Source organism: Crocodylus siamensis, chromosome 2 (genome assembly GCF_052110815.1).
Source record: "Crocodylus siamensis isolate JL-2025a chromosome 2, ASM5211081v1, whole genome shotgun sequence".
Taxonomy (NCBI): Eukaryota; Metazoa; Chordata; order Crocodylia; family Crocodylidae; genus Crocodylus; species Crocodylus siamensis.
This window is the reverse complement of record NC_143396.1, coordinates 175,286,460-175,309,790: the sequence shown is the minus strand read 5'-3', so window position 1 is coordinate 175,309,790 and position 23,331 is coordinate 175,286,460. Positions and strand designations below refer to the sequence as shown.

General features: G+C 45.2%; 1 protein-coding gene across 4 annotated transcripts in view; it reads right to left on the bottom strand.

The window, feature by feature from the left end:
- Window positions 1-23,331, bottom strand: part of LOC149871364 (uncharacterized) — a 164,666-nt gene that overhangs the window by 34,970 nt on the left and 106,365 nt on the right. For all 4 annotated transcript variants that reach the window (XM_090032378.1, XM_090032379.1, XM_090032376.1 and 1 more), the window contains 4 exons: window positions 7,279-7,352; window positions 6,445-6,530; window positions 4,997-5,036; window positions 3,593-3,673 (listed from right to left, as the gene is read on the bottom strand). In XM_090032378.1, coding sequence (XP_089888504.1) covers window positions 3,593-3,673; window positions 4,997-5,036; window positions 6,445-6,530; window positions 7,279-7,344 — 273 coding nt within the window. In that variant the 5' untranslated portion in view covers window positions 7,345-7,352. The remainder of the gene's footprint in view (window positions 1-3,592; window positions 3,674-4,996; window positions 5,037-6,444; window positions 6,531-7,278; window positions 7,353-23,331) is intronic.

The window sequence follows — 23,331 nt, the reverse complement described above, 5'->3', positions numbered from 1 at the left end:
GCTCCTGCACTTCTCCCTGTCAAAGCTACTGAGAAATAGAGAATAACTGAAAGAATAGTAAATTAGACAGGAAGACAATAAAAATCCAGTGCTAGTCTTCAGCCCCATTCATACTAAAATCTACATCAATTTGTAGTTCCAAGGAAAATATTATTCTATTTTCTCGCATATAACATGTCCCAGAATAGATTTTAAAACTTTATTAGTGAATGTTAAAAGCTGTGGTTAGCTACATGGGTTTGTGGGGATTAAAGAGGATATGGAACCCAGTGCATCGTGACTACAGGGAGCATAGTTGGAACGTGTTGGTGCAGTTGGTCATGCAGCCTATGTTAGCCCAGGGTAAATGGGGGAAAGAAAACAGCAACGCATCGCTGTTGAGAGGATACATGGCCTCACGTATTGTAATCACACCAGCTAAAGAGTGAAGCTTGCTGCCAACCCAGTGTACTGTATGGAAGCTGTGCACCCACCCCAAACTCTGGGTCTAGCACCACGCACCGGGTCCACTCATGGCCTGACCCAACACACTGGCTTGATCCGATGTATGTGGCCATGTCATCCAGCCAGGATCCAGAATTTTTTTTTGGCAGGGGAAGCAGTGGCAGTTTTAATTGCCAGGGCTCCCATTGCTGCAGCAATTAAAGCTGCCAACATTCCTTTGCCACCAAATTTCCAAACTTGCAAAGACCCATATTTCTGGCATATAATGAGCACCCCAATTTCCACCAAATGGTTTGGGAAGGGGAAGGCCGGAGGAGGAGGTGGTGCCTTTTTTTTTTTTTTTTTTTGCAAGACTATATAGTAATCATGCATCCTTTTTTGTTTCTTCAACAAAACATTAAGATTCTTCATGCATTTTCACCACTGATTCCTCCATAATTAGGGCATCTATAAAAAACACTTTGAATCCGTGATGCTAGCATGAGGGAGTCTGTTCTGATACTTCTCACACTTCCCCCATCCACTTTTGTTCTGCACAGATGGTCCCAATCATGCTTGCTCTTAAAAAGCAGGCTCAAGTCTCCAATGTTTCTCAATAAAGGCTAGAAAAAATACCCTTCCTCATTCTGTTGAACAAGATTGCTCAAAAGGAAACAATTACATGGTTTCTTTTAGTATCTTTTTCATTAGGAGAGTCAAAAACACCCACAATCCAATACTCCCATATCTAGGAAAGTTGGAAGCTGAACAGATGTAGAAAACTGAATCTTTTTGTGGTTATTTTGCTGTGAACATATTTGATTGTGTCATTCATTGTTAGTTTGCCATCCCTTTCTTTGTCATAAATAAAGGGACTGTCAGACCCTGCTAGCTGGGATGGATGTTCAACAACTTCACCCACGTCTATTTCTTCTGTGGCACTGTGCCATCCCCTTGATCTGACTAGTGCATAGGAAGTGCAATGAGAATTAAAGGGCTTGGGGGATTTTTAAATGAACAAAATTCCCATTTCACCTTTTTAAACACACTTGGGGTGACAAAGGAATGTTAGAGATGTTAATGGAGCCTCAGTATTCCCAAGAGATGCGTATGGGAGTACTGAGATCAGAAAAATTGAAGCACAGCAGTTTAAAAGCTAGGCCCAAGTTTGGAGTAAGCTGTTGGCAGAACTAACAATTTCAACGTTCATCTGAAAAGCACAGATTCTTGGCTTCCAGTCCTGGCCCCCAACTGCTAGACAAGACTCCCTGTCCTATGTTAATGAATATTAAGGCTGATGCCAACTGGAATTATATGTGAACAGAAAGAATAGATATTTTGGTCTCGACTTCCGGCTAGGAAGCAGCAGCAAAATGATAGCTCTTCCTCAGAATAGCCATTGCTGACATCATATACGGACCTAGTCACACATAAGCAAGTGTAACTTTCAATCTGAAAATCCATTTGGAATAATATTGGAAATGATGAGGACACACTGGGTCAGACCAAAGACCCACCTAGCCCAGGTTCCTGCTTCTTATAGAGGCAGAAAGTGAATGCTGAAGGAAAAAGTATTTCTGCAGGGCTTATCCTAGCTGATCTGTCCCCTGCCCCTCTTCCAGCATCCAGAGGCCTAGAACTTCTCATTTGTAGTTGTACCCTTCACTATGTTGTAAGACTCACCAATGGACCTATCCGGTATGAATTTATCCCATCCCTTTTGAACCTGGTTAAATTATCAGCTTCTACCATCTTGTGCTAATGAGTTCCATAAGTCAAGTATACATTTTGTGAAAAAGATCTTTATTTTTAAACCTGGTTTCTAATAATTTTGTTGTACATTCCCTAGTTCTTGTACTGTAAAAGATGGGAAATACTAAATCCCTATGTATTATCATCACAGCATTTTTTATTGCCTCCTGGGGTAACAAGGAATAATGGTCACAAACTGACAGAGAGCAGGTTTAGGTTAGATATCAGGAAAAAACTTCATGGTAAAGGTGGCCAAAATTTGGAGTGGGCTTCCAAGGGAGGTGGTGCTCTCCCCTACCTTGGGGGTCTTTAAGAGAAGGCTGGATAGGCATCTGGCTGACCCCAGCACTCTTTCCTGCCTAGGTAGGGGGTCAGACTCGATGATCTGTTGAGGTCCCTTCTGACCCTAGCATCTATGAATCTGTATATTAAATCTAATATTGAGCCAAAGTGTAACAGTAATTCATTTTTCGCATGTACATTGCACCTCATTGCAAAGAATTTATAAATCGTTTCACTTGGCATCCACAGATACCAGTGAAGCCACCATGTTTTAGCAGGACAAAATACAAGAGGGAGAGGAAAGCAGCGTAAAATATATTCATAAGACAAGACAGAGGGATCATTCCTACCCTTATAAGAAACAAATGAGAACTTTATGGCCCACCCACCCACAGCACCCAGGTCCCCGGGGTTTTGGAAATCACACCCAAGCTATACCCTTTGCTTTACCATACCATCAGTGCAACTTTAGTTTTATGCTTCTGTCCTATCTTATCAATGATCTAGGAGCTGAGTAAATATTTTGGGGCTTGTGCTATGAATATCTGATGGTGTGTTAAAATAACTGGAACTTGCCTTGCTGTTCTTTATTTTAACTCCTATATTTTGGCATATTAGTGACACTCACATAGGCAGCTCTAAGATATAAATGGGTTTAGACAGCCAAGTCAGAAAGAAGATACACAATACTACAGGTCTAAACTAGACAAATAAAAATACTCCCCCTCCCACCCATACTTCTCTCTCAAGAAAACACTCTTACAGAAAAGCGCTAAGTGGGTCATTGTTAGCCAAATTTTCATAGGGGTTCCTAGATTATGCATGCACAAGGAAGTTAGCCTGGCATATGCAGTAACCATTTTTTCATGCACAAGAATCCAGGTAGGCATGATTTTTTTTTTTTTTTAAACAAATGGGCACAAGTGCATAATTTTGAAAGGCAAAATTTCAATGACTTTTTTAAAAGATGATCTTATGCCATAACCAGTCTCTCCTCACTTGCCATTCCAAGACTATACTCAACTTTTAAAGGTAGAATTTGCAAGCCATTTTTTCCAAACTGAGCTACATCACCATTCCCCACTCTCCAACAGTATTACAAATTACAAGTTTTATTATCTTTTCCTCTCCGTACCTTGTCACTGCTTCTGTATTTGGTCCATTTCTTCAGCATTTTTAGCCATTTGCCCACTCGCTCTATCTCCTGCAGTTTGTGCTGGAAAAAAATCAGTTCAACCCAAACAATATTACAGAAGAAGGACTTTTCAGTCTCATTAAACTAAACCGTGTGATAACATCATCTCACATTCAGTTTCATACACACACCTTTTGTAGCAGTGACAGGAAATAATGAGAAGTGCTTGCAGGGGTAAACAGCCTCTTCCCAAACTAAGGAATGAAGTGCAGCAGAGGCCAGTGAAATGCCCAGGCTGGATACACAGACCCTCCTTGAAAAAGGAGCATTCCTTGACAGTCACAGATGTTACAGTGCACACCCAACCACAAGCTGCTCCACACTGCATCTACCAGATGGCAGACAGCTGCTAGAGAAGGTTTAGTCCCAGTTAGGGTTCTGATCTGGAAACTGGACAGTCATGTTACTGCAAAGCAAGCAGGTCCCTTGTGGTGGTAAGGAAGTAAACTTTACTAGTTGAGCTGACAAGAAGCCTGTTCACACCCTATCACTCACAATATAAGCATGTCACAAGGATTTTCACTCGGAGGTAAGTTCTAGATTGACCTCCCCCCAAACCGCAGTGCAGTTATGAAGTCTTAAACTCTGAGATCCTGAAACTAAAGGCTTAGTAAAAACTGAATCCATTTCTTTTTCTGAAATAATTTTGGGCTTCCTTGAACCTGCAGAGAAACCTCCCCTAACAGACTAGTTCTCTTCTGCTGAGACAGAGCCATCTAACCGTGGCTTGAATATCAAAAAGTGGGGGGGCTGTGATCTACTGGCAGCTGTACCAATGCACAAGGTTTAAGATTAATGTATCAACATCATGCCCTGCTCAGCTTCCTTAGTGTTCAAAAGACTAGTTCCACAACTCAGGGTAAAATCTGATTCTGACCTCCTCTCATTGCAGTTTTTATTCCATTAGTACTGAATGACTAGCTACATTTCAGGACTTGCAACCAGTGAACTTAGCTGGGGGCTCAATACTTACCACAGGACAGAAACCTAGTAGAGTACCTCAGCTCTCCATTTTCCCTGCTCCAAAGTGAGCTAACACCACTAGGAGTTTCCACCACTTCCCTAGCATGTGGTGGTTGGCTCGCCCCAGCATGCAACACTTTGAGAGCTGCCCCTCAGTGAGCAGATTTCCTGAGACGACTTTATGGTAAGGAGTTACTCCATTAACCTCACAGCCACAGCCAAGGTGAAGCTGGTTTTTATTTATTTGAAGAAAATTGTGCTCATGTGCCATGCCTAATGTCTTTACTTGTTGTTAAACAGCAGGCCCCATCACTTCCCTTTTCAGCACTGTGTTTTACAAGGTCTGATTTCAACAGGCAGTAAAACTCTTCCAGTTCTTACCTTCTCTTCCACCGCACTGCGGATCGGCAGCTCTTGTTCACTGAAAGAGTAAGAATTTGTGATTGAATCTACAGGCAAAAAACGTTTGAAGCACTACACGGTGCATAGTGGAAACATGCATTGATCAAGTGTTGAAGCAAAAATTCACTGCTTTACAGAGATGGCCTGCCTGAAAGGGAAATTAATTGTTTGTTAAAAGTTTAGGGTCAGAAGTGGCTTTTTAGTAGAACACGTAAACAAATCTTCTACTACCCTATTTTCAACAGTAAATGCTGTTTCCAAGGGGAAACTCCCACTTTCAGGACATACCTGATGTTCTGTTAGGAAAACTGGAAACAAAAAGTATTTCACGCTGAGGTCAGCCTTGCTCCTAATCAAAACACTACAGTTTGATGCTACAGTTAACTGCATCTACTTGGAAGTGTTATGGTACCTTATTCATTCCCTCGTTGTCTCTGTGCTGGAATTCCTCATTTGTATTATACCTCCCTGATGTATTATCCTCCATGCTCTAAATGAGCCAAAGCAGTGAGTCATGGGGTGTCCCATGCCACATCACGGGAGTCCGGCTAGTGATCCCAGCCCACAGAAAGAAATTTGAGCAGGAGACATCTGAACTACAGCTCCCATGATGCACTGCAGAATTTGGGAAGATGCAGTCTGAATTTTTTAACTAAGCCAAAGTATCTCAATTTAGTTTAAACCAGAACACTTTCATATGGGAACACAAAAGGGATTAGCTTTGATCAAAACAGTCGCAAGAAGAAGACTCAAATTCCTGGACTTCCCATTCCATAATATATATTGACTTTGTTGAAATATGACACAAAAGTGAGCATCAAAACATGGGTGTTTTCTCCCCAGGAAAGGCATTCCAATTCTTGACCAGCTGAACTGCTTAGGACAGAAATAAGAGGCCCCAAAAGAGTTGCTTCCTCTGCTTCTACTTCCCCCTGCATGCCAAGGTGCAAGTGCATGATGCTCCAAGTCCCAGAAACACAAGATGCACATTCTTGTACTAAGGCAGTGCTCTGCTCTAGACTGTGAACAAAGCCAGATGAGTGCTGAGACAGGCAGTCTCTGACTCTAGCTTTGGCCAACAAGAAATAGCTTCTCTCTCAAATTCTTCTGAGAACATAATGGCTGCCGCCATGGATTTTCTAAACTGTTGGCCTACTGTCAGATTCTCCCACCTGACCATCTGAAATCTTTTCAAGGAAGACTGTGTTTATTCATAGCAATTTGGGAGAATCCTTGAATGGTGGAAAATTTCCACCTCAGAAAGCTTCCATGTGTTCAAACACAAGCAGACAACGCATCCATTTCACTTTATACATGTGGGACTAATCAAACAGCCAGCAACAAAGGTGTTGAAGCCACTGTCAGGTCAACAACCTACATCAACACACCACCAACAGCAGCTGGAAGAAGACGAGGGAGTAACTTACTGGAGAAATCCAAATCTGTCCGTGACCTTATACAGGGTGAAGTCAGCATCTTCCCATGGGTCAATCTGAGCTCCTTCCTGCCTTCCCTACAAAGCAAAAGATGACAAGAGTCACCCCTGAAATGATGCCAACAGTGCAAGTTCCTCAAAGCATGAATGCACTAGTTCTTAACACTTATAGGAAAGGTATGAAAGCAAGGACTCTGGTATAAAATACAGGCCTCAGCCAGCAGGTCTCCCTTTGTACCTGCTGGCCCATGTGCCTCAGCCATGAATGCATGCACATAATTAGGGCTATGACAAAGTGTAACCCATTCTCATCTGCAAGGGGATACAGCGCTGAAGAGCACAAGTCTTATTATCTGTTCGGTCTCCAAGCCCATTCAGTCTCTCTGCTGACACTGTCAGGTCTCCTAGTCACAGAACTGGTGGTCCAAGTGAAATGGTGACAGCCTCAAAACCTCAGAGGGAGAAGGTCTGAATAAAACATGGGGAAAAATGGAAACCCAGTACCAAGTGAGAAGGAAACTGATAATGAAAGTTCTTTGGTTTTGCCTTGTTCGGGTAGAGATAATAGAAACTATATCTGAATTGACCAAATAGAGTTGCCTCAGCCCATCTGCAAAACCTTCAACATGAGCTAATTATACACCCTCAAATGTTGCCTGTATTCTTCAGTTCTTTGGGCAGAAGCCAGAAAATGGTGGGTGGTGTAGTGTAATATTACTGGGTAATGTCTGAAAGAAGACATCCCCTTTTACTGTATCAGGCACTCCTGCTTCCCCCAGATGGGTAAGCTCTTAAGCAGCATTGTGGCTGGTTGACAGATTAGTACCTTTTCATACTTGGCGATGATCTCAGCTCTTTCCTGTGCTATTAAGGTGTCAATATCTTTCTTCATGTCAGAAGCTGTAAAAAGGAAAAAAGGAAAGGAAAAAGGAGATAATAAGCAAATGTGCACACAGGCTGGGGAATATTTTGGGACAGCGCTAATAGAAAAAAGCTTTGCTGAGAACTTCAACTTCCAGCCTCACCCAAAGCTAAAATTAGGCTGTGAATGAAAAGCTGCAGAAACAAAGTGCATTTAGCACTTGCACACAGTGAGTACAGCTGCTAAATCTGTGGTCTTTCCATGGGCAAACAATTGGGTTTGAGCAAGTGGGAGTTTTGTCCCCAACGAGGACTGCAGGATTGGTTGCTGTGCATTTTTTCTTCACATGCCTACACTCAAAACCAAGTTTTTCCTGAGATAAATGAAGGTTAAAAGCCCCACAGCATTATAACTGTTATATTGTACCAAAGTTTGGGCCAGCTGGATTCCTATAGGCTTGGCATTTACTCTGATAAAGGGAAAGGCCAAGTCCTGCCCTCGCACACAAAAATCACAGGAAGCTCTATGTGGGCATCTGAAAACAGTCATAGAAGAGGTAGGGGGGGAATCCTTCAGAAAACATTAGCTACTTCATTTCATGCATACTTTGAACACAGAGATCAGACTAATGTAAGCAACAGAACTGCAAAGAAATTAAGGGACCTGGATACCACAAGCACCTTGGCAGGTGGCACTTGCACCTTCCAATAAAGTGACTGAATAGATCAATCTATCAATACTGCTAGGACAGTGTTGTTCATCAGGCCACTGTCCTGGAACCCAGGCTATCTGCTTTGCTTTGCACTATATGCATGCAATCGCCTGAAGGCAACTTCCCATCTCCCAGCTGCTGGGCCAGTTTTAGAACCTCCACACAAAACCCTGGTTAAGAGAAATGGAACAGCCTTCCAGTCACACCACAGCATGTTTCCAAATGAGCATGGGAAGCTTCCCAGACACTGATAATCTACAATAAGCATTTGAACCACAGTCTGCATGGCAGTCTGCAGGAGACCCAACACAGTCACTGCAAGAATCATCTAGCATGCAAAGGAAGAACCTGGAGGGAATGAACTTGAAAGAAGAGCTGTGGTCTTCACTGAAGACAACAAAATTGAAAAGGGAGACATTAGTTATACTTCTCCTTATATTAATGCAGGACAGTTTCCTACAGCATATGATCCTGTTAGTTCTTCAGTCAGTATCATTTGAACTAAACTAGCTGATGCAACTAACACCAAGGCTAAGTATAGACAATCAAAAAGCCCGAGGCTGGAATTGATTCAGTCTTCACAGGTTAATCGAAACTGCGCAGATTGGACTGATAAACAAGTAAACAGACATTCACTTTTGATTCTGGAAATGCAGCCACATGCCTGAAGTGGCACAGGCCAGAAGCTGGTGGGAGGCAGGGGGCAGTGCAAGAGCATGCCTCCCTGCTCTGCTGGAACAGACAGCTTGGACCAAGCCTAGCTGGCCCACCCCAGGGGAGGAGGGGAAGCGGGGAATTGGAGGGGTGGTGCAAAGCATCCTGGGATACCAGGGGGCTGTGAGTTAACTTGAATCTGGAGGGGATTTGGGACAGAAGTTCAATAAAACATTTTAACCTAAATCAGTTAAGTCTGATGCTACATCCATCCTGGTTTAACTTAAACCGGCCATTCTGAAACTTCTGTGTTATAGATTTGAACTGATTTTGATCACTTATACTGGTTTATGTGTAATTTTACCTAAGATTGTAACAAAGATGCATCCTGTAGCAGAGAAGGTACCATAGTCCTCAGTTCCAATTCTGAGCTACCGAGTAGAGATGCAATGGCTGGAGATAGGTTGCCCCACACCTTATTATCCTGCTATCATTTGCCCTCACTGTATTTTAGTGGTGCAACAGACCAGAGCTTATAAGACAACAATTTATGAGCAAGAAGATGCCCTGTCTGCTGACCCTGGTTGAAATTCTGACTGAGTAACTGTACACACATTTCATAATTACTTGCAAGTAGAAAAACTTCAGCCCATCTCAGAATTAAGTTGTTCTGACATTAAGTTTTTTTGTTATTGTTTACTTCTTTACAATACTTCTTGATCTCATATCTAGACAATGCTAGCTGTGGATGCAGTTCAAGTTGAAAAGTAATGTCGCATCATCATGTATGGCTAGGTATTTCACAGTCAGTCTGACAAAACAGTATTTCAAAGCCAACATATGTAACCATAACTGTAATGAACTGTGTTATGTCAAGAGCAAGAATGCAAAGGAGGCTGAAAAAAGAAAAATTTATTTCATTAGTAGCTTAGTTTGGAAAAGAATTTTAAGTCTTAGGACCCTCTTACACGTTACATTTAGCACGTGTTAACTGAATTCACAATGTTAGTGCCTGAGCATTCTAGCAGTGAAGCGCATACTAAGTGACATCATAGCATACTAAAGTTAGGTCTCTTCCAGTGAGGAGCATCTCCAGATCATATTAATAACACACATTGAACTAATGTTGGACTGCTCCACACAGACAATACAATAAGGAGACTCTGGTGCAAATTGGAGGCTGGGGGCCTGACAAGCAGTTGTCTGTTAGGGCCCACCCCCACTGCGTCAGGGCCTGGAGCCAGTTCAAGGCTCCAGTACATTGCAGGGGTGGAAACAGGCTCCTCGGTGGTGCTGGCATCACTCCCAGGCCCTCTACCACACTGGAGCCTTGAATCTGCTGCACGGTAATCCCAGGGGTAAGACAGGTAATTTTCAGTCTGAGTCCTGGGCTTGCATCAAAGTTGATTTGAAACTCCAGTGAGGTACGACAATCTATATTTGGATCATAGTAAGCATCAACATGCAACTGCTTAGAAAACCTGAAGTTGTCTTCATGCTTACTACAACCTAAATATAAAACACGCAAAACGTAATATGTAGCAAGGCCCTTACCAAACTTCTTAGAAAAGCTTATATAGAGGGGAAATATCTCTCTTCTCTGTGCTTTAAATAGATTCATCAGAAGCAAAAGAGAGACAAAAAGCTACTGAAGTCTTCAAAAGTTCTCTCTCACCAATCTGTACTTAATTCTAACATCACCTAGAGCTCTAATTAGAATATCTGAAATCTATTCAGTGTTCATTTTCACTACTAAACCTCTTTGCAAGCACACTACTACTGGCTTCAACTTGTACAGCTTAAAAGGAGTTCATTAGGGGAAACTGGAAAGCCTTATTGGTACTGACTTTAAAAAGCATTTTGGAACACAGTTCAAAACTACTGGTTCACTAACAAAAAGCCACTCATGCTTTAAGCAAGCTAAAAAGTCACCTATGTTGTAATAGGTACAGACACATGTTCAGCTCTCTTCTAGCATACGCAGGGCTGCTATTATAGTTAATAAGAGCCAAACTGATAAGAGAAGACCAGGCCCAAAAGAACAATTTCCTTAAGCACAATATACTAACAAGGTAAAAGACATTTCTGAGCAGTACTAAAGCACTAAGGAAAGGAGATTATTGCTAAGGACAACAGGAAGCGCAAAAGTGAGACTGAGCAATAGTTTTATTTCTCTCTAAAATAGCTGTCCAGGAGTGATAGGAAAGCACCTTTTCTGGGCCAGAAATTGGGTTGAAAAGGGACATCTCTGCTTTATGTTTCCAATCCTACAAAGTGCAACACTGCCATTACTTTATCATTTCTGGAAGGCAAGTTTCTCAGGCCTTTTGGCACAGATCACGTGTAGTGAGTACCTCTGCTTGCCTGGCAGGGGAACACTGTGACCACCACGGCAGTTTTCTTGGTTGTGCCTGAGGATGACCGCTCTCCTGGCACAGGGGTAGTACTCACCAAGGTAACATACAGTTAACCTCCCACTTAGCTGTTGGAGTGTGGAGATCTTGGCTTTAAGCCCAGTTTATGGAAATGGGAGACTCCTCCTTAGCTTGTGCCTGCAGCCATATGGCTGAGGGCAAGCGAAACTCAGGGGCATCTGAACCCCAAGCCTCCAGGCTTGGGCCTGCATGTAGGATGCCCGCCAAAGGATTCGAGAACATCTGAAGCCCCAGATGGGAGTGGAGGATGTTTGTCAGCAGTAGGGCCACTTATGGTTCTGGACTGACTCACAGATTTGGAATTGATTTGGCTGATTTGGTTTGGAACATGGGAAAAAAAAAATCAGGAAGGTAAGCAAATGACAGCTCTGGATAAGAAGGATCCAGTCATCTACTGGAAGAAACGGCAAGGCTAAAATCTGATGTTGGATTTCTATTTTCACTCAGATCCTACAGAGTATAAAACCACTATTCCACTTTAAGTATGTGCAATGTACTGAGATAAAATCCTTAGATGCAGGGGTAGCAGTGGACATAGTCTTTCTGGATTCAGGAAGGCCTTCGACCCTCTCTCTCACCCCATTCTCATTAAAAAACTGGGGGACTGTAGTGTCGACACCTACACAGTCAAATGGCTCCCTAACTGGCTGGAGGGCTGCACCCAGAGTGGTGGTGGATGGGTCAGTGGGGTCCTGCAGGGCTCGGTCCTGGGGCCTGCACTGTTCAATATCTTCATCAGTGGCTTGGACGAGGGAGTAAAAAGCACCCTGTTCAAATTTGCTGATGACACTAAGATGCGGGGGGATGTGGGTATGCTAGAAGGGAGAAATAGGTTGCAATCGAACATGGACAGGTTACAGGGGTGGGCGGATGAGAACAGGATGGGATTCAACACTGACAAGTGCAGGGTGCCGCACCTGGGGAGGAACAACCAGCACCATACCTACAGGCTGGGGAACTCCCTTCTCATCAGTGCAGAGGCAGAAAAGGATCTTGGAGTCATCATTGATGCCAAGATGAACATGGGCCGGCAGTGTGGGGATGCAGTCAGGAAGGCCAACTGCACCTTGTCATGCATCCACAGATGCATCTCAAGCAGGTCCAAGAAAGTGATCCTCCCCCTTTATGCGGCACTGGTCAGGCCGCAGCTGGAGTACTGAGTCCAGTTCTGGGCACCGCACTTCATGAGGGATGTGGACTATGTAGAGAGGGTCCAGAGGAGGACCACTCGCATGATCAAGGGGCAGCAGGGCAGGCCCTGCAAGGAGAGGTTACGGGACCTGAACCTGTTCAGCCTCCACAAGAGAAGGCTGAGGGGGGGGGATCTAGTGGCCTGTTACAAACTAGTCAGAGGGGACCAGCAGGCATTGGGGGAGTCCCTGTTCCCCCGAGCACTACCAGGAGTGACTAGAAATAACGGTCACAAGCTGGCAGAGGGTAGGTTTAGGTTAGATATCAGGAGGCGCTACTTCACTGTCAGGGCGGCTAGGATCTGGAATCAACTTCCAAGAGAAGTGGCGCTGGCTTCTACCCTGGGGGTCTTTAAGACAAGGCTAGACAATCACCTTGCCAGGGTGGTTTGACCCCAGTACTCTTTCCTGCCATGGCAGGGGGTCAGACTTGATGATCTGCTCAGGTCCCTTCCGACCCTACCAACTATGAAACTATGAACACTTTTTTTCCTGGGACAATCCAAACTAATTGGAGGTAATTGTCATTCAAGCTGCATGTGTAAACCACTATCCCCTAGCCTGTTTAGATGCAAGTCAAAGCCTGGAACAATCAGACAGCATAAACCTGACTTTTGTTAGAGTCCCCCAGGTCTCTGACAGAAGAACATGACTTTTCTTGAGAAGCCTCTCAGCAGGAGATGTGGTGAGCACAAACTTTATTGCTTCCTGATAGTCAGCTTGTTTCCTGTTCTTTGGGCCTTCAGCATTATTGAGCCATAGTAGCTCATGTTACTGAATGCTACTTAATTACCAACTGCTCCCTGCCAATTTGTCTTCCATTCCAATCCAAGGTCTTAAAAGGGCCCATCCTTCACGTCAAACTATTCTGAAAGCTGCAATTATTCCTGCTTACAAGTGAGGGATATTAAGTGCATGAATGTTACCCATCCATTAGCCTTGACATTCGTGTTTTGAGAACATTAACAATATTTATTCAGTGATTCAGCTTTCTTCATGAGCAAAGTAAAATTTTAAAAGGCTTCTGAGACACGAGCAATCAAAGATTGATTGTAAAGGTTTCAATACTGAAGAGGATTAACCTTTACATGAGAGCTGCTTAGAGATACTACAAAGTACTAAGGATTTTTTTTCCTGCTTTGTTTTTCTGAACTACCGTTAAAGTAAATGCACATAAATAGATGTATTAATTCCCTTGGTGTGCTTGCTAACAGCATAGGAATTTCAATACTTTAAATTCAAACACACAGATGCTTACAAGGGAGGAGAGATCAACAGAAGAAACTTATTAATACACAAGACTCTTATTAATTCACATGAACTGCAAAGCGGGATGTGTGAAGGGCTGAATTAGCAAGCAAAACACAAATAAGGCAGGATAAAGCATCACCAAATGGACTCTGTTAATTTATTTTCCCCATTACTGCTTCTGCATATATACATTCCTTCCTAGCACACTTATCTGTGCAAGTAACAGGTTTTGCTTGAAAGGGCAAGATCAAAGTAACAAAACCCCATGATATTATTTACCAAAACTTTGCTGAGAGGTAGGTCTCTCATCCTCTCCTTCCCACATCCCCAGTTTTCTGCTCTTCTTCACCTGATGCATTTTCTCCTAAGTGCAACTCTGAAGCAGAATGGTCTTATAGGTACAGACAGCCACAACAGTGCCTGGGTCTGCCACGAGGGACTACCAAGAAGGAGGTCCCAAAAGACAAGCAATACTACGAAGGATGGGGTAAATGCCATCTCTCACAGTGATTTATGAGCAGTATAGGAACAGACCTAGGAAAGGAGACTTCTGAATGCCTTTGACAAGGCACTATAAAGCACAGTATCAAAGAGGAGAAACCTGGTAAGGAAGGGAGGTTAAGATGGTGATAGGAACTAGTTTCTTCTAACTCAAAACATTTCTGGTTACCAGCAGAGAACAGATTTCTTTCACAGCCAGGTTATTAAAAATGTTAAATCATAAACTTGTAAATGGTAGAGAGGAGCCAGTCCTTTACCCCTTTTATCATACAGGCCTGGGACAGGCTCGTCAGTTTATTACTTTAATTGCTGAAAGCTGCTGGGTTAGATAGGTACCCTAAACTCTGAATGCTTCAAACGATATACATACGAGCATGACCAAAAACAGAGGCGTTCAAATGTCACTGGGAAAAAGAAAGAACACAAAAAAGTTTGATGGTAAGTGAGAGATGAGGTTGGTAGATATGCAAATTGGTACCTTTCTGATCAGTCTGGAGGATACTCTTTACAGCAGGGGTGGGCAAAACACAGCCCAAGGGCTGGATCCAGCCCACCAACTGACTGGATCTGGCCCACAGGAGGTACCCGCCAATTGACTGGATCTGACCTGCAGCACTCTGCATGGGGCCAAGCTCCACCCGGGGCAGCTTACACCGTGTTCCCACCCATGCCCACTGGCCCTGGTTAATGTGACCTGTGGGTGGCTGAGCATGTGCAAGGCAACCATAAGCTGGAGCCCCGCATACAGGAGCTGCCCAGCTGCAGCTTCCCCCAAGCCTGGACTGGCGCAGCAGGGTCAAGAGGAGGAGATGCTGCTGGAGGTAGGAGGAGTCAAGCAGTACCCGGGTGGCTGCAGCCTCACAAGGCTCAGCCCCACCAAGAAGCTGCACACGCTGGCCAGGGCTAGGGCTAGGGCCAGAGCTGGGGCCAGGGCCATGGGCAGGCACAGATAGGAGCAGGCAGGGCTTGGCCCTATGCAGAGCGCTGTGAGGGCAGCTGTGGACTGCAACTGTACCACACCACGCAAGCAAGCTCTGCCACATGCACCCCATCCCCTCCCCCACCCCTCCTCACCCCCAGCTGGCTCCTGGGAACTAGCACCCAGGGAGCACCCCCAAAGACATGTGCATGTGCCCCTACATGCACCCTGAAACTACCCCCCAACACACACACAATATACAAGACTAAGACTTTATTTTGAGCTATTATGTAATTGCCTCTATATATACTATTCAAAAAACAAATTGGGACAAAAAATACTTTTTAAAATAAAATAAAAATGTTATAGCAGATGTTTAATTTTTAGTATGTGATTTTTTTTTATCTATAATTTGTTAAAATGATATCTTCTAAAAGATTTTGTATCTGCAGCCCTCAACAGCTCACCAAGACTCGTTAAATGGCCTGCCAGTTGAAATAATTGCACACTCCTGCTCTACAGCCTAATGCTTTCCTACTTTGCCAACAGCCTCACCCTGCACAGTACTCAGGTGAACCCTAGTTCTCGCTGCCAAGTACCTCAGTTTTCTCCTAGAGTAGTATGCCAAGAGAGAGGCATCGTCTAAGCAGGTAAGAGCCAGCATATCTGCAAACTGTCCCAGCTGAAACAATGAGCTTGTGCAATACAACTATGAATTAATTAGTCTGTAAGGTGCAAATCTACCCTGTATTCTGCCTGACTTTGAATTAACAAGGTTACCTTGGGCATATTACTCAGCTTCTCTGCCTCTGTAACCCTGGGATAGAGTTGCCTAAAATGTAAGAGCACTCTGGGATTTGATTGGTTAATTGGAATAATTTGGGGGAGGGGAAGTATGGTGGTATGCTATGATTTGTAACAGTTTCCTATCCTGCATTATTATTGTTGTTGCTACTGCTGTTACTCATCCCCTCTGCAAAGCAGTTTGAGACAGAAAACACATAAGTTTGATGTGTTCAATATGCCAAAGGATTTGCCTTTGGGACTAAAACTTTCCAATATAACTTACTGCATATATATACATACAATTTAACATTCAAATACCTGGAAAGCTGAAATGCACATTCCTTTTGTACGTTCAATCATGACAGAACAGTTACTTTTCTCACTGTAATAAATACTCTATCCTCATTTATTTTAATTACCTCTGAAGAAAAAAAAAAAAAAGGCTCAGGAGCTGACCTTAAACTGACATGGACAATCTCTGAGAAATCCACAGCCTTTGCTCAAGGGACACAAGAAACTGGCTTTACATTTGGTTGAAAAGAATCATTTTTCACATACTATGTAAAATGTCTCCAAAAATACACATATGGTTTCAAATGTAGCCACTCTTTGTCACAGCCTAGATAAGTGCTCCCTGGTAGACAGAACGGACTTAGGAGCTCAGCTGACAGGTGAAGCAGAAGTAAAAAGGCCTGCAAACAAACAGTTCTGCTTCACCTGCACCCCTCCTCCTTTTAAAAACAGCCTAGAAATTAGCTTGCTAAAAATATCCATGTAGAGACCCAATATTTTTGCTTAATTCAAAGACTATTTTCATGAATTTGGTTCTCAGATCCCTCCCTCGTATCCATATTTTTTCCCAGATATGGGTTTTTGTTTGTTTAATAAATAGCAGAATATTTTGCACCTCCAAATGAAGTCATGAATGGGCATAGTAAGGCTGTTAATCCGTCTCATTTCTCCATGGAGAAACTCTTTTGTCCTAGGACAGTGGTCCCCAAGGGGTCGATCCTGAACGACCAGTCAATCGAGGAGCCTCTTTTAGTTGATCCTATGCTGGGGACCCTGGGCACATGCATGCATGTGAGCACCCCGCCAGCCCAGCAAGTCACTCTTGGGGACAGGAGGGGCGGAGGCCAGATTGAGACCCCCATGGTAAGGGAGGGACAGTGTGGCTCAGCCAGGAACAGGGGAAGGTAAGTGGGGCCCCAGGCCGGCCGGGTGGTGGTAGGAGGATTGGAACCTGGGAGGAATCACCGGGGGGTGCGGGGGCCCTCGATCTGCCCTGCCCCCCCCACGGCCTTTTCCCTCCCCCACCTCTTCCCCCACAGATTTACCAGCGGTGGGGGGCATGCCCCACATAATTTTTTCTCCCTCTGCCTTGATCTGTCCCCACTTCCCTCTCCATTAGACTTACCTGCTGGGTGGGGGTGGGGAATAGATCTTGGCTTGCTTTTAAATTCCAAAAGTGATCTCCTACTTAAAAAGGCTGGAGACCACTGTTCTAGGATTATAGACCTGAGTCCACTGTTCCACTTCAAGTATCTGTGAAGTATGCCAGATGAAATGTGCCAAATGTTCTCTGCTCCCACACTTGCCCCTCCTCCAAACCACCACGCACAATGCTGTATAAACTGAAGTCAGTGGTCCCTTGGGCCAAATGAGTACCCTAGGCCCAGTTGAATTGGCTCTGCCCAATCCTCCACAAGAGGACTGGACTCCAGGGCTTTGTGCCCCCCCCTGCCCAGTCCCATGCGGTAGGATCAGGCTCCAGGGGCCCACACCATCTCCATCTGGCTCCGCACACCCAAATTGGGCCCTGCACCACCCTACATACCCAATCTAGTATGAAGCATCATGGTCCACAGGGCTCTTCACAGATCTGTGGAGAGTTTGTGGGCCAGATGATATGATACCGAGAGCCAGATCTCACCCACAGGCCAGGGGTTGAGCATTCCTGACCTAAATTAACCCCAAGCTATTGCAGTTAATTGCCAGTCATTCCAGGGACAACCTATCAGGCTGTATGCTTTTGCTGACTGCCTCCTGACAGAGGGGCAGCAATGCAGCTTGGCATGTGTGCAGCTTGGGTTTTGGTCCAGGTTGAAACCCAGGACAATCAGAACCGCTTCAAATACAACATCTGTTTACAGCCCTAAAATTAAGACGTAGTTCTGAAAGGTGACAGAAAAATGGCCATCATAGCAAGTGAAGCTGCGCTTATGACTTAGGGGAGGAAACAACCAAGTTATTAGCTTGCATCTTCTTGGTCAATGGTACACTGCTTTTTCTGAAAGCCAGCTTGTTCTTTTGGGAACTGGGGATCAATGATGTTTTCTGTTCTACTCAGGATTATGCACTCCACGAGTCTGTATTTAACACAGAGTAATGAGATGGGTCAGAAACTCTTCAGATCCTCTGGTGGTTTAATGGGTTTCAGGACAGCAATGACATCAGCTTTTCTCCAGATTTTTGGATGTCTATTACTTTCTAGATGTTTATACAGGAATTTCTGACCATGTTACATTACCTATATCTGACACAGAAAATGGATTTGAAATGAGGCAGAAAACAGGCATGGTCTTTATCCACCTTATAGCCTCCTATAATACTGTACAGCACCAAGGCCTTAAATGTAAACGACACACTATGATACCTGACTGCAAGCTGTGCATTTTCATCATGAACATGATCTCCAGCAGATCAGTCACACTCACTACTAGCCAAGGAGGTAAAAGCCAACTACAAACTCTGAAGAATGAGTCCCCCAAGGATCAGTGCAATGCATACATCTCAGACTTCCCGCATACAGCACTGAAGTGATATACATATGCTGACAATGCCACCATAGTTGCCCAAGGAACTAACATGACACCTGGAAAAGAAACTGAGTATTAACATGGAACTCATCATTGACTACCTCCCCAAGTGGCGCTTAAAGTTGACCATCAATAAAACAGTATCATCACTCATCCACCTAGACAGTCATCAAACCAAGAATATGCTGCATATCACAGTAGGCAACTACATCCTCTCCCCTGAGCATACCCCAACCTACCTAGGAGGTGCATTAGACTAGGGGCAGGCAGTTATTTCGGGAGAAGGGCCACTTACTGAGTTTTGGCAAGCTGTTGAAGGCCGCAAAGGCAGCCCTTGACAGGTGCCCCACTCCCTGCTCACCATCTTGGGATTGGAAGTCCCACCCCCTGACCTTTGCCCCTAGAAGTCCCTCTTCTTGCCCCCAGAGTACTCCTTTAAGCAAGGAGGTTTTTCATGTCAGAACCAGAAAAATACCAAATTATATTCTAAAAATCAAACATCTACTACGACATTCATTAGCTTCATTTTAAAAAATTGTTTTGTCCTGATTGGCATGTGTTCCTGTAGCGTACATAGAAGTGATTGTATAATAGCTTAAAATGAGATCTTACTCTCGTATATTGTGGGAGGTATGGGTGGGTATAGGTTTGTGGGGCACCTGTGGGTATGTGGGTACGTGTGGGATTTGTGGGGTGGTGGGTAAGAGTGGGGTGTTGTGGGGAGCAGGTGGGGTGTATGTGTGGGATGTGAATGGGTATGGGGTTTGTTGGGGGCTGTTAGTGTGTGTGGGGGAGGGGGGTTAGGGAGGGTTCTGGCATATGTAGACTGGAAGGGTTTGCCCACAGCCCCCCCATGACAGGCAGAGCCCCCACCAACGCTCCTCTAAGCCTGGGTTCTGTGCTACTGCTGCTCCTGGCTCTGGTGTGGGCCTGGTGCTCCCACTTCCCCCTCCCCTCTGCCACAGCTGCCCTTCTCCTGCCTCTTCCCACCCCCACTCCAGCACCATGTCCCAGCTGCACAGCCAAGACTGCAGGGCACAGCAGAAGCTGGACCAGCTGGCTGGCACTGCAGGGAGCCAGCCAAGAATCTCAGGGGCCAGGCTGGCTCCTGCTGAGTCCTGTGACCCAGGGCTTCAGCCAGAACCATGGGTGCTGCAGCGGTGGGCAGGTGCACAGAGAGGAGCTGCAGCAGTGGGCAGGAAAGCAGGGAAATGGCAGTATCAAGTGGCAGGGGAGTGGCAGTGAATAGGCACGTGGGAGCACAGTGACAACTGGGCAGGAGCATGGGGCCCACACCAGTACACCGGGGATAGCACTGGCAGGGGCCCAGAGTGGGGCGGCAGGAGCTCAGGGCATGGGGTGGCAGGGGCCCTATGGAGCTGGGCTGGACTGCACCAGCAGGGAGAAAGGAGAGCTGGTCCAGTTCCATAGAGCCTCTGCCAGCCCTGTGCTCCTGCCGCCCCCTCTGGGGGTGTTAACCCTGGTGCACTGGCCTGGGCCTTGCACTCCCGCCCCGCTGTCACTTTGCTCCTACACGCCCGCTCACTGCCACTCCTTCCTGCCTGCTGCTGGCATTTCCACACTTTCCTGCCTGCAGCCCCGAGGACTGGAGCAATCGCCCACGGTCCTCCCCTGCCTCCCCCCTACCCTTCTTATCTGAATTTCCCTCTCCAGTGGAGGGAGGCAGGAACAACCCCAGGGTTCCAGGCCAGTAAGCTCTGCTCAACAGAGGTTTCCAGCTGGGGGTGGGGGGGCAAGGCCAAATGGGCCTTGCTAGGTTCTGCCACCAGTTCCCCCTCAGTCCTACTGCCCCTTGTGCCTTGTCATCTTTGACAGGCAGCCAGATGCAGATAAATATTAATTTTCTAATTTTTTTCTAATTTTTTTTTTAGGGGCCCCGGAGGCTGGATAGAATGGTCTGATGGACCAGATCCGGCCCATAGGCTACATTTTGCCCATCCCTGCATTAAACCATGCCCTCACCTATAAACATCACATTCAGAAGGTCATCAGTTAAGTCTCTGCACACATAGCTGCCTTAATATGTTTAGCCAGCATGACGTGGGGTGCCAACTTCAAAGCGCTCAGAACCACCACAGTTGCAGTGGTATATGCCCCAGAAGAATATTGTGTTCCTGTATGGTCCAGATGCTGTCACACTAAAAAGCTTGACACTGTACTGAACAGTGCACTGAGACTCACTTACACATACACAGATGCACTCCTTGTACTCTCAGGCATTAGACCAAGTGATATAAGACAGACCCTAACATCATTACTGGCAACAGAGGCAAGAGATGATGACAATTATCTGCTTCAACTGCTAACTGAAGACCCAAACAGATGAAGGCTTCAAACTTATAAACCATTTGTACATGAAGCCCACAAGCTCCTGGAAGAGATTGGGGATGCTCAAACAAACCTATGGGCAGCAACACAGTAGGCTGACCACTGAAAAAAGGTCAGACCTATTCCTTCAGTTTTATACCAACACCAAACGAGTCACTGGGCATGAACTTGACAGAGAAGCATACAGATCAAGCTGAACAGACTGAGATCCGGATACAGACACTTCAAAACAACACTTCACAAGATGAACATCTTGGACAGCCTCCTGTTGAATGCGGTGTCCAAGAAACAGCACAGCATTTAATCAAAAGCTACAATCTTTACAAATGCCTGGATGGGGCAGATGGAATCCACACATTGAGCAATAATACCAGATAGTGGCTTATAAATTTGGAAGTAGGTATCTGATGCCATACAAAAGAGAAAGAGCTTGTTTCTTCTAAAGTTTCTGAGTTAAGAAGACATGAACCCAGCAAGACTGGCAAGGCTGAACTTCCAACTTTCATCAAGATTTAAGAAATTAAGGGAATACAGAGCAACTGAGCCCAGTGAAAGATCAATAAATAGATGCTTGAATAGAACACATGTTGCTAATTATCTGCATTGAACCCAGTCCAATAATCAATAAGTCTGCATATTTCACACACTCACAAACAATTTCCCAGAAGGCATGGAAAAAATTCTGGTGATTAATTTCTGTGAGCAGGAATTTTAAAATAATGTTCCCTGCAACTGTGTTGCCCTGAAAAAAGCCCAAGGAAATGCACCTTGAAATACAGGGCAATACATTGTTAGCCCGAGAATCACAAATTTGCTCTGGAAGTCCCCAAATAACTTCCTGTATTATATGTTTAGAGACACCATCTCCTTTATAACACGTTAGAACACTGGTTCTCAAGCTTTTGGGCCCACAGTCAACATGAGCGGCATAGGGCTGGTCCTCATACCAGATTGAGCCCTGGGACACAGTACCACCCCTTCCTGCCCCAAGCAAGGAGATTGGGCCCTGTGGGGCCTAGCACAGCTCCCTCCTGCCTCCAGCACATTGTGATTGGGCTCTGGAGGCCTTACACCACCCCCTCCTGACCTCCCACACTGCTACTAGGCCCTGGCACCCAGGCCCACAACTGCCTGGCCCTACATGCTGAACTGGGGCTTCTTAAGGGTCCAGAAATTTAGTGGCCAAATTTCTGGACCTGTGGGGAGCCACCCCAGCCAGATGACATGGTGCCATGGACCAGAGGTTGAGTATCTCTGGTATACCTGAGGTAGAGAAGACATTTGAATATTTACTGTATCAACTTTCAATGGTACTTTTTGTGCCTAATATGGTGACCACAGGTAACAGGGAATCAGGGTTTGATTCTGGAAAGGGAGCATAAAAAACAGCTAACCCACATCCAAGGAAGGCAGCAGGCATGCAAATGACCCATGCCCGACCTAGGGAAGTAATGATTAAAAACAACAATATGGGACTCATTTGAGGCCCTGCATGAGGCAAGACACAGGATCTTCTCTAGCAAAAGGAAGAAGACAAGATCTAAGATGCCTGTAAAAAACAAGGTGGGAATATGCCTACAGTGGCCTTGCATCTACCTTTCAAGATATTAACCATCGACAGCTCCAGGTATAAGAGTTTATAAACTCCCACACCTGCAGAGAGGGATGCTATATGACAAGATTAACCTTGGAAACCTGAATCAACCTTCCTGTGAGCAGGAGCAGAGCAAGCCTACTTATTCCTGCAATTATCAGTCATTTAAAAAAACTGTAAGTTTTAGCAAAAGTAAATCAGCTTGCATGACACAGAATTCTCAGAGGAGAAAGCACAGAGCTGAGTAATGCACCCAACATGGGTATAAGTCACTCTGCCACCTGTGATTCATCTTGTGTTTCATTTTGTACCTGTTGGAAAAGCAACTAGTTATCCACTATTTCTACACATGGTCCACACTGGGTCAGTTTCTCCCATTGCTGCAGCCTTCCCCTCATTTCTGTTTCATGGTTCTGGTGACATCAGACCAGAATCAAACCAAAGCATCTTTCTCTCCAACCCTTGACCCGGCATGGAGTTGCCTCACATTCTCATTCTGCTCCCCATGGATATCAATGTCAATGCATGTACCACATGCATGAAAAATCTGACCATGTAGATAAGAAACTGCCAGCAAGGAGCACATGGCAGAATTTTGATCTAAACACTAGGCCAGGGGTCGGCAACCCCTGACACATGTGCCAACCATGGCATGCATGGCCATTTTGCTTGGCATGCCATGGCCAGCCCCAGCTCTGGGTAGTTGCTGCCAGTGACGGAGCCCAGGCTGCTCCCAGCAGGACTTGCGGCAGACAGCAGGGCAGTGCAGCCTGCCCCGAGGTGCCCATGTAGTCACCGCCAACACAG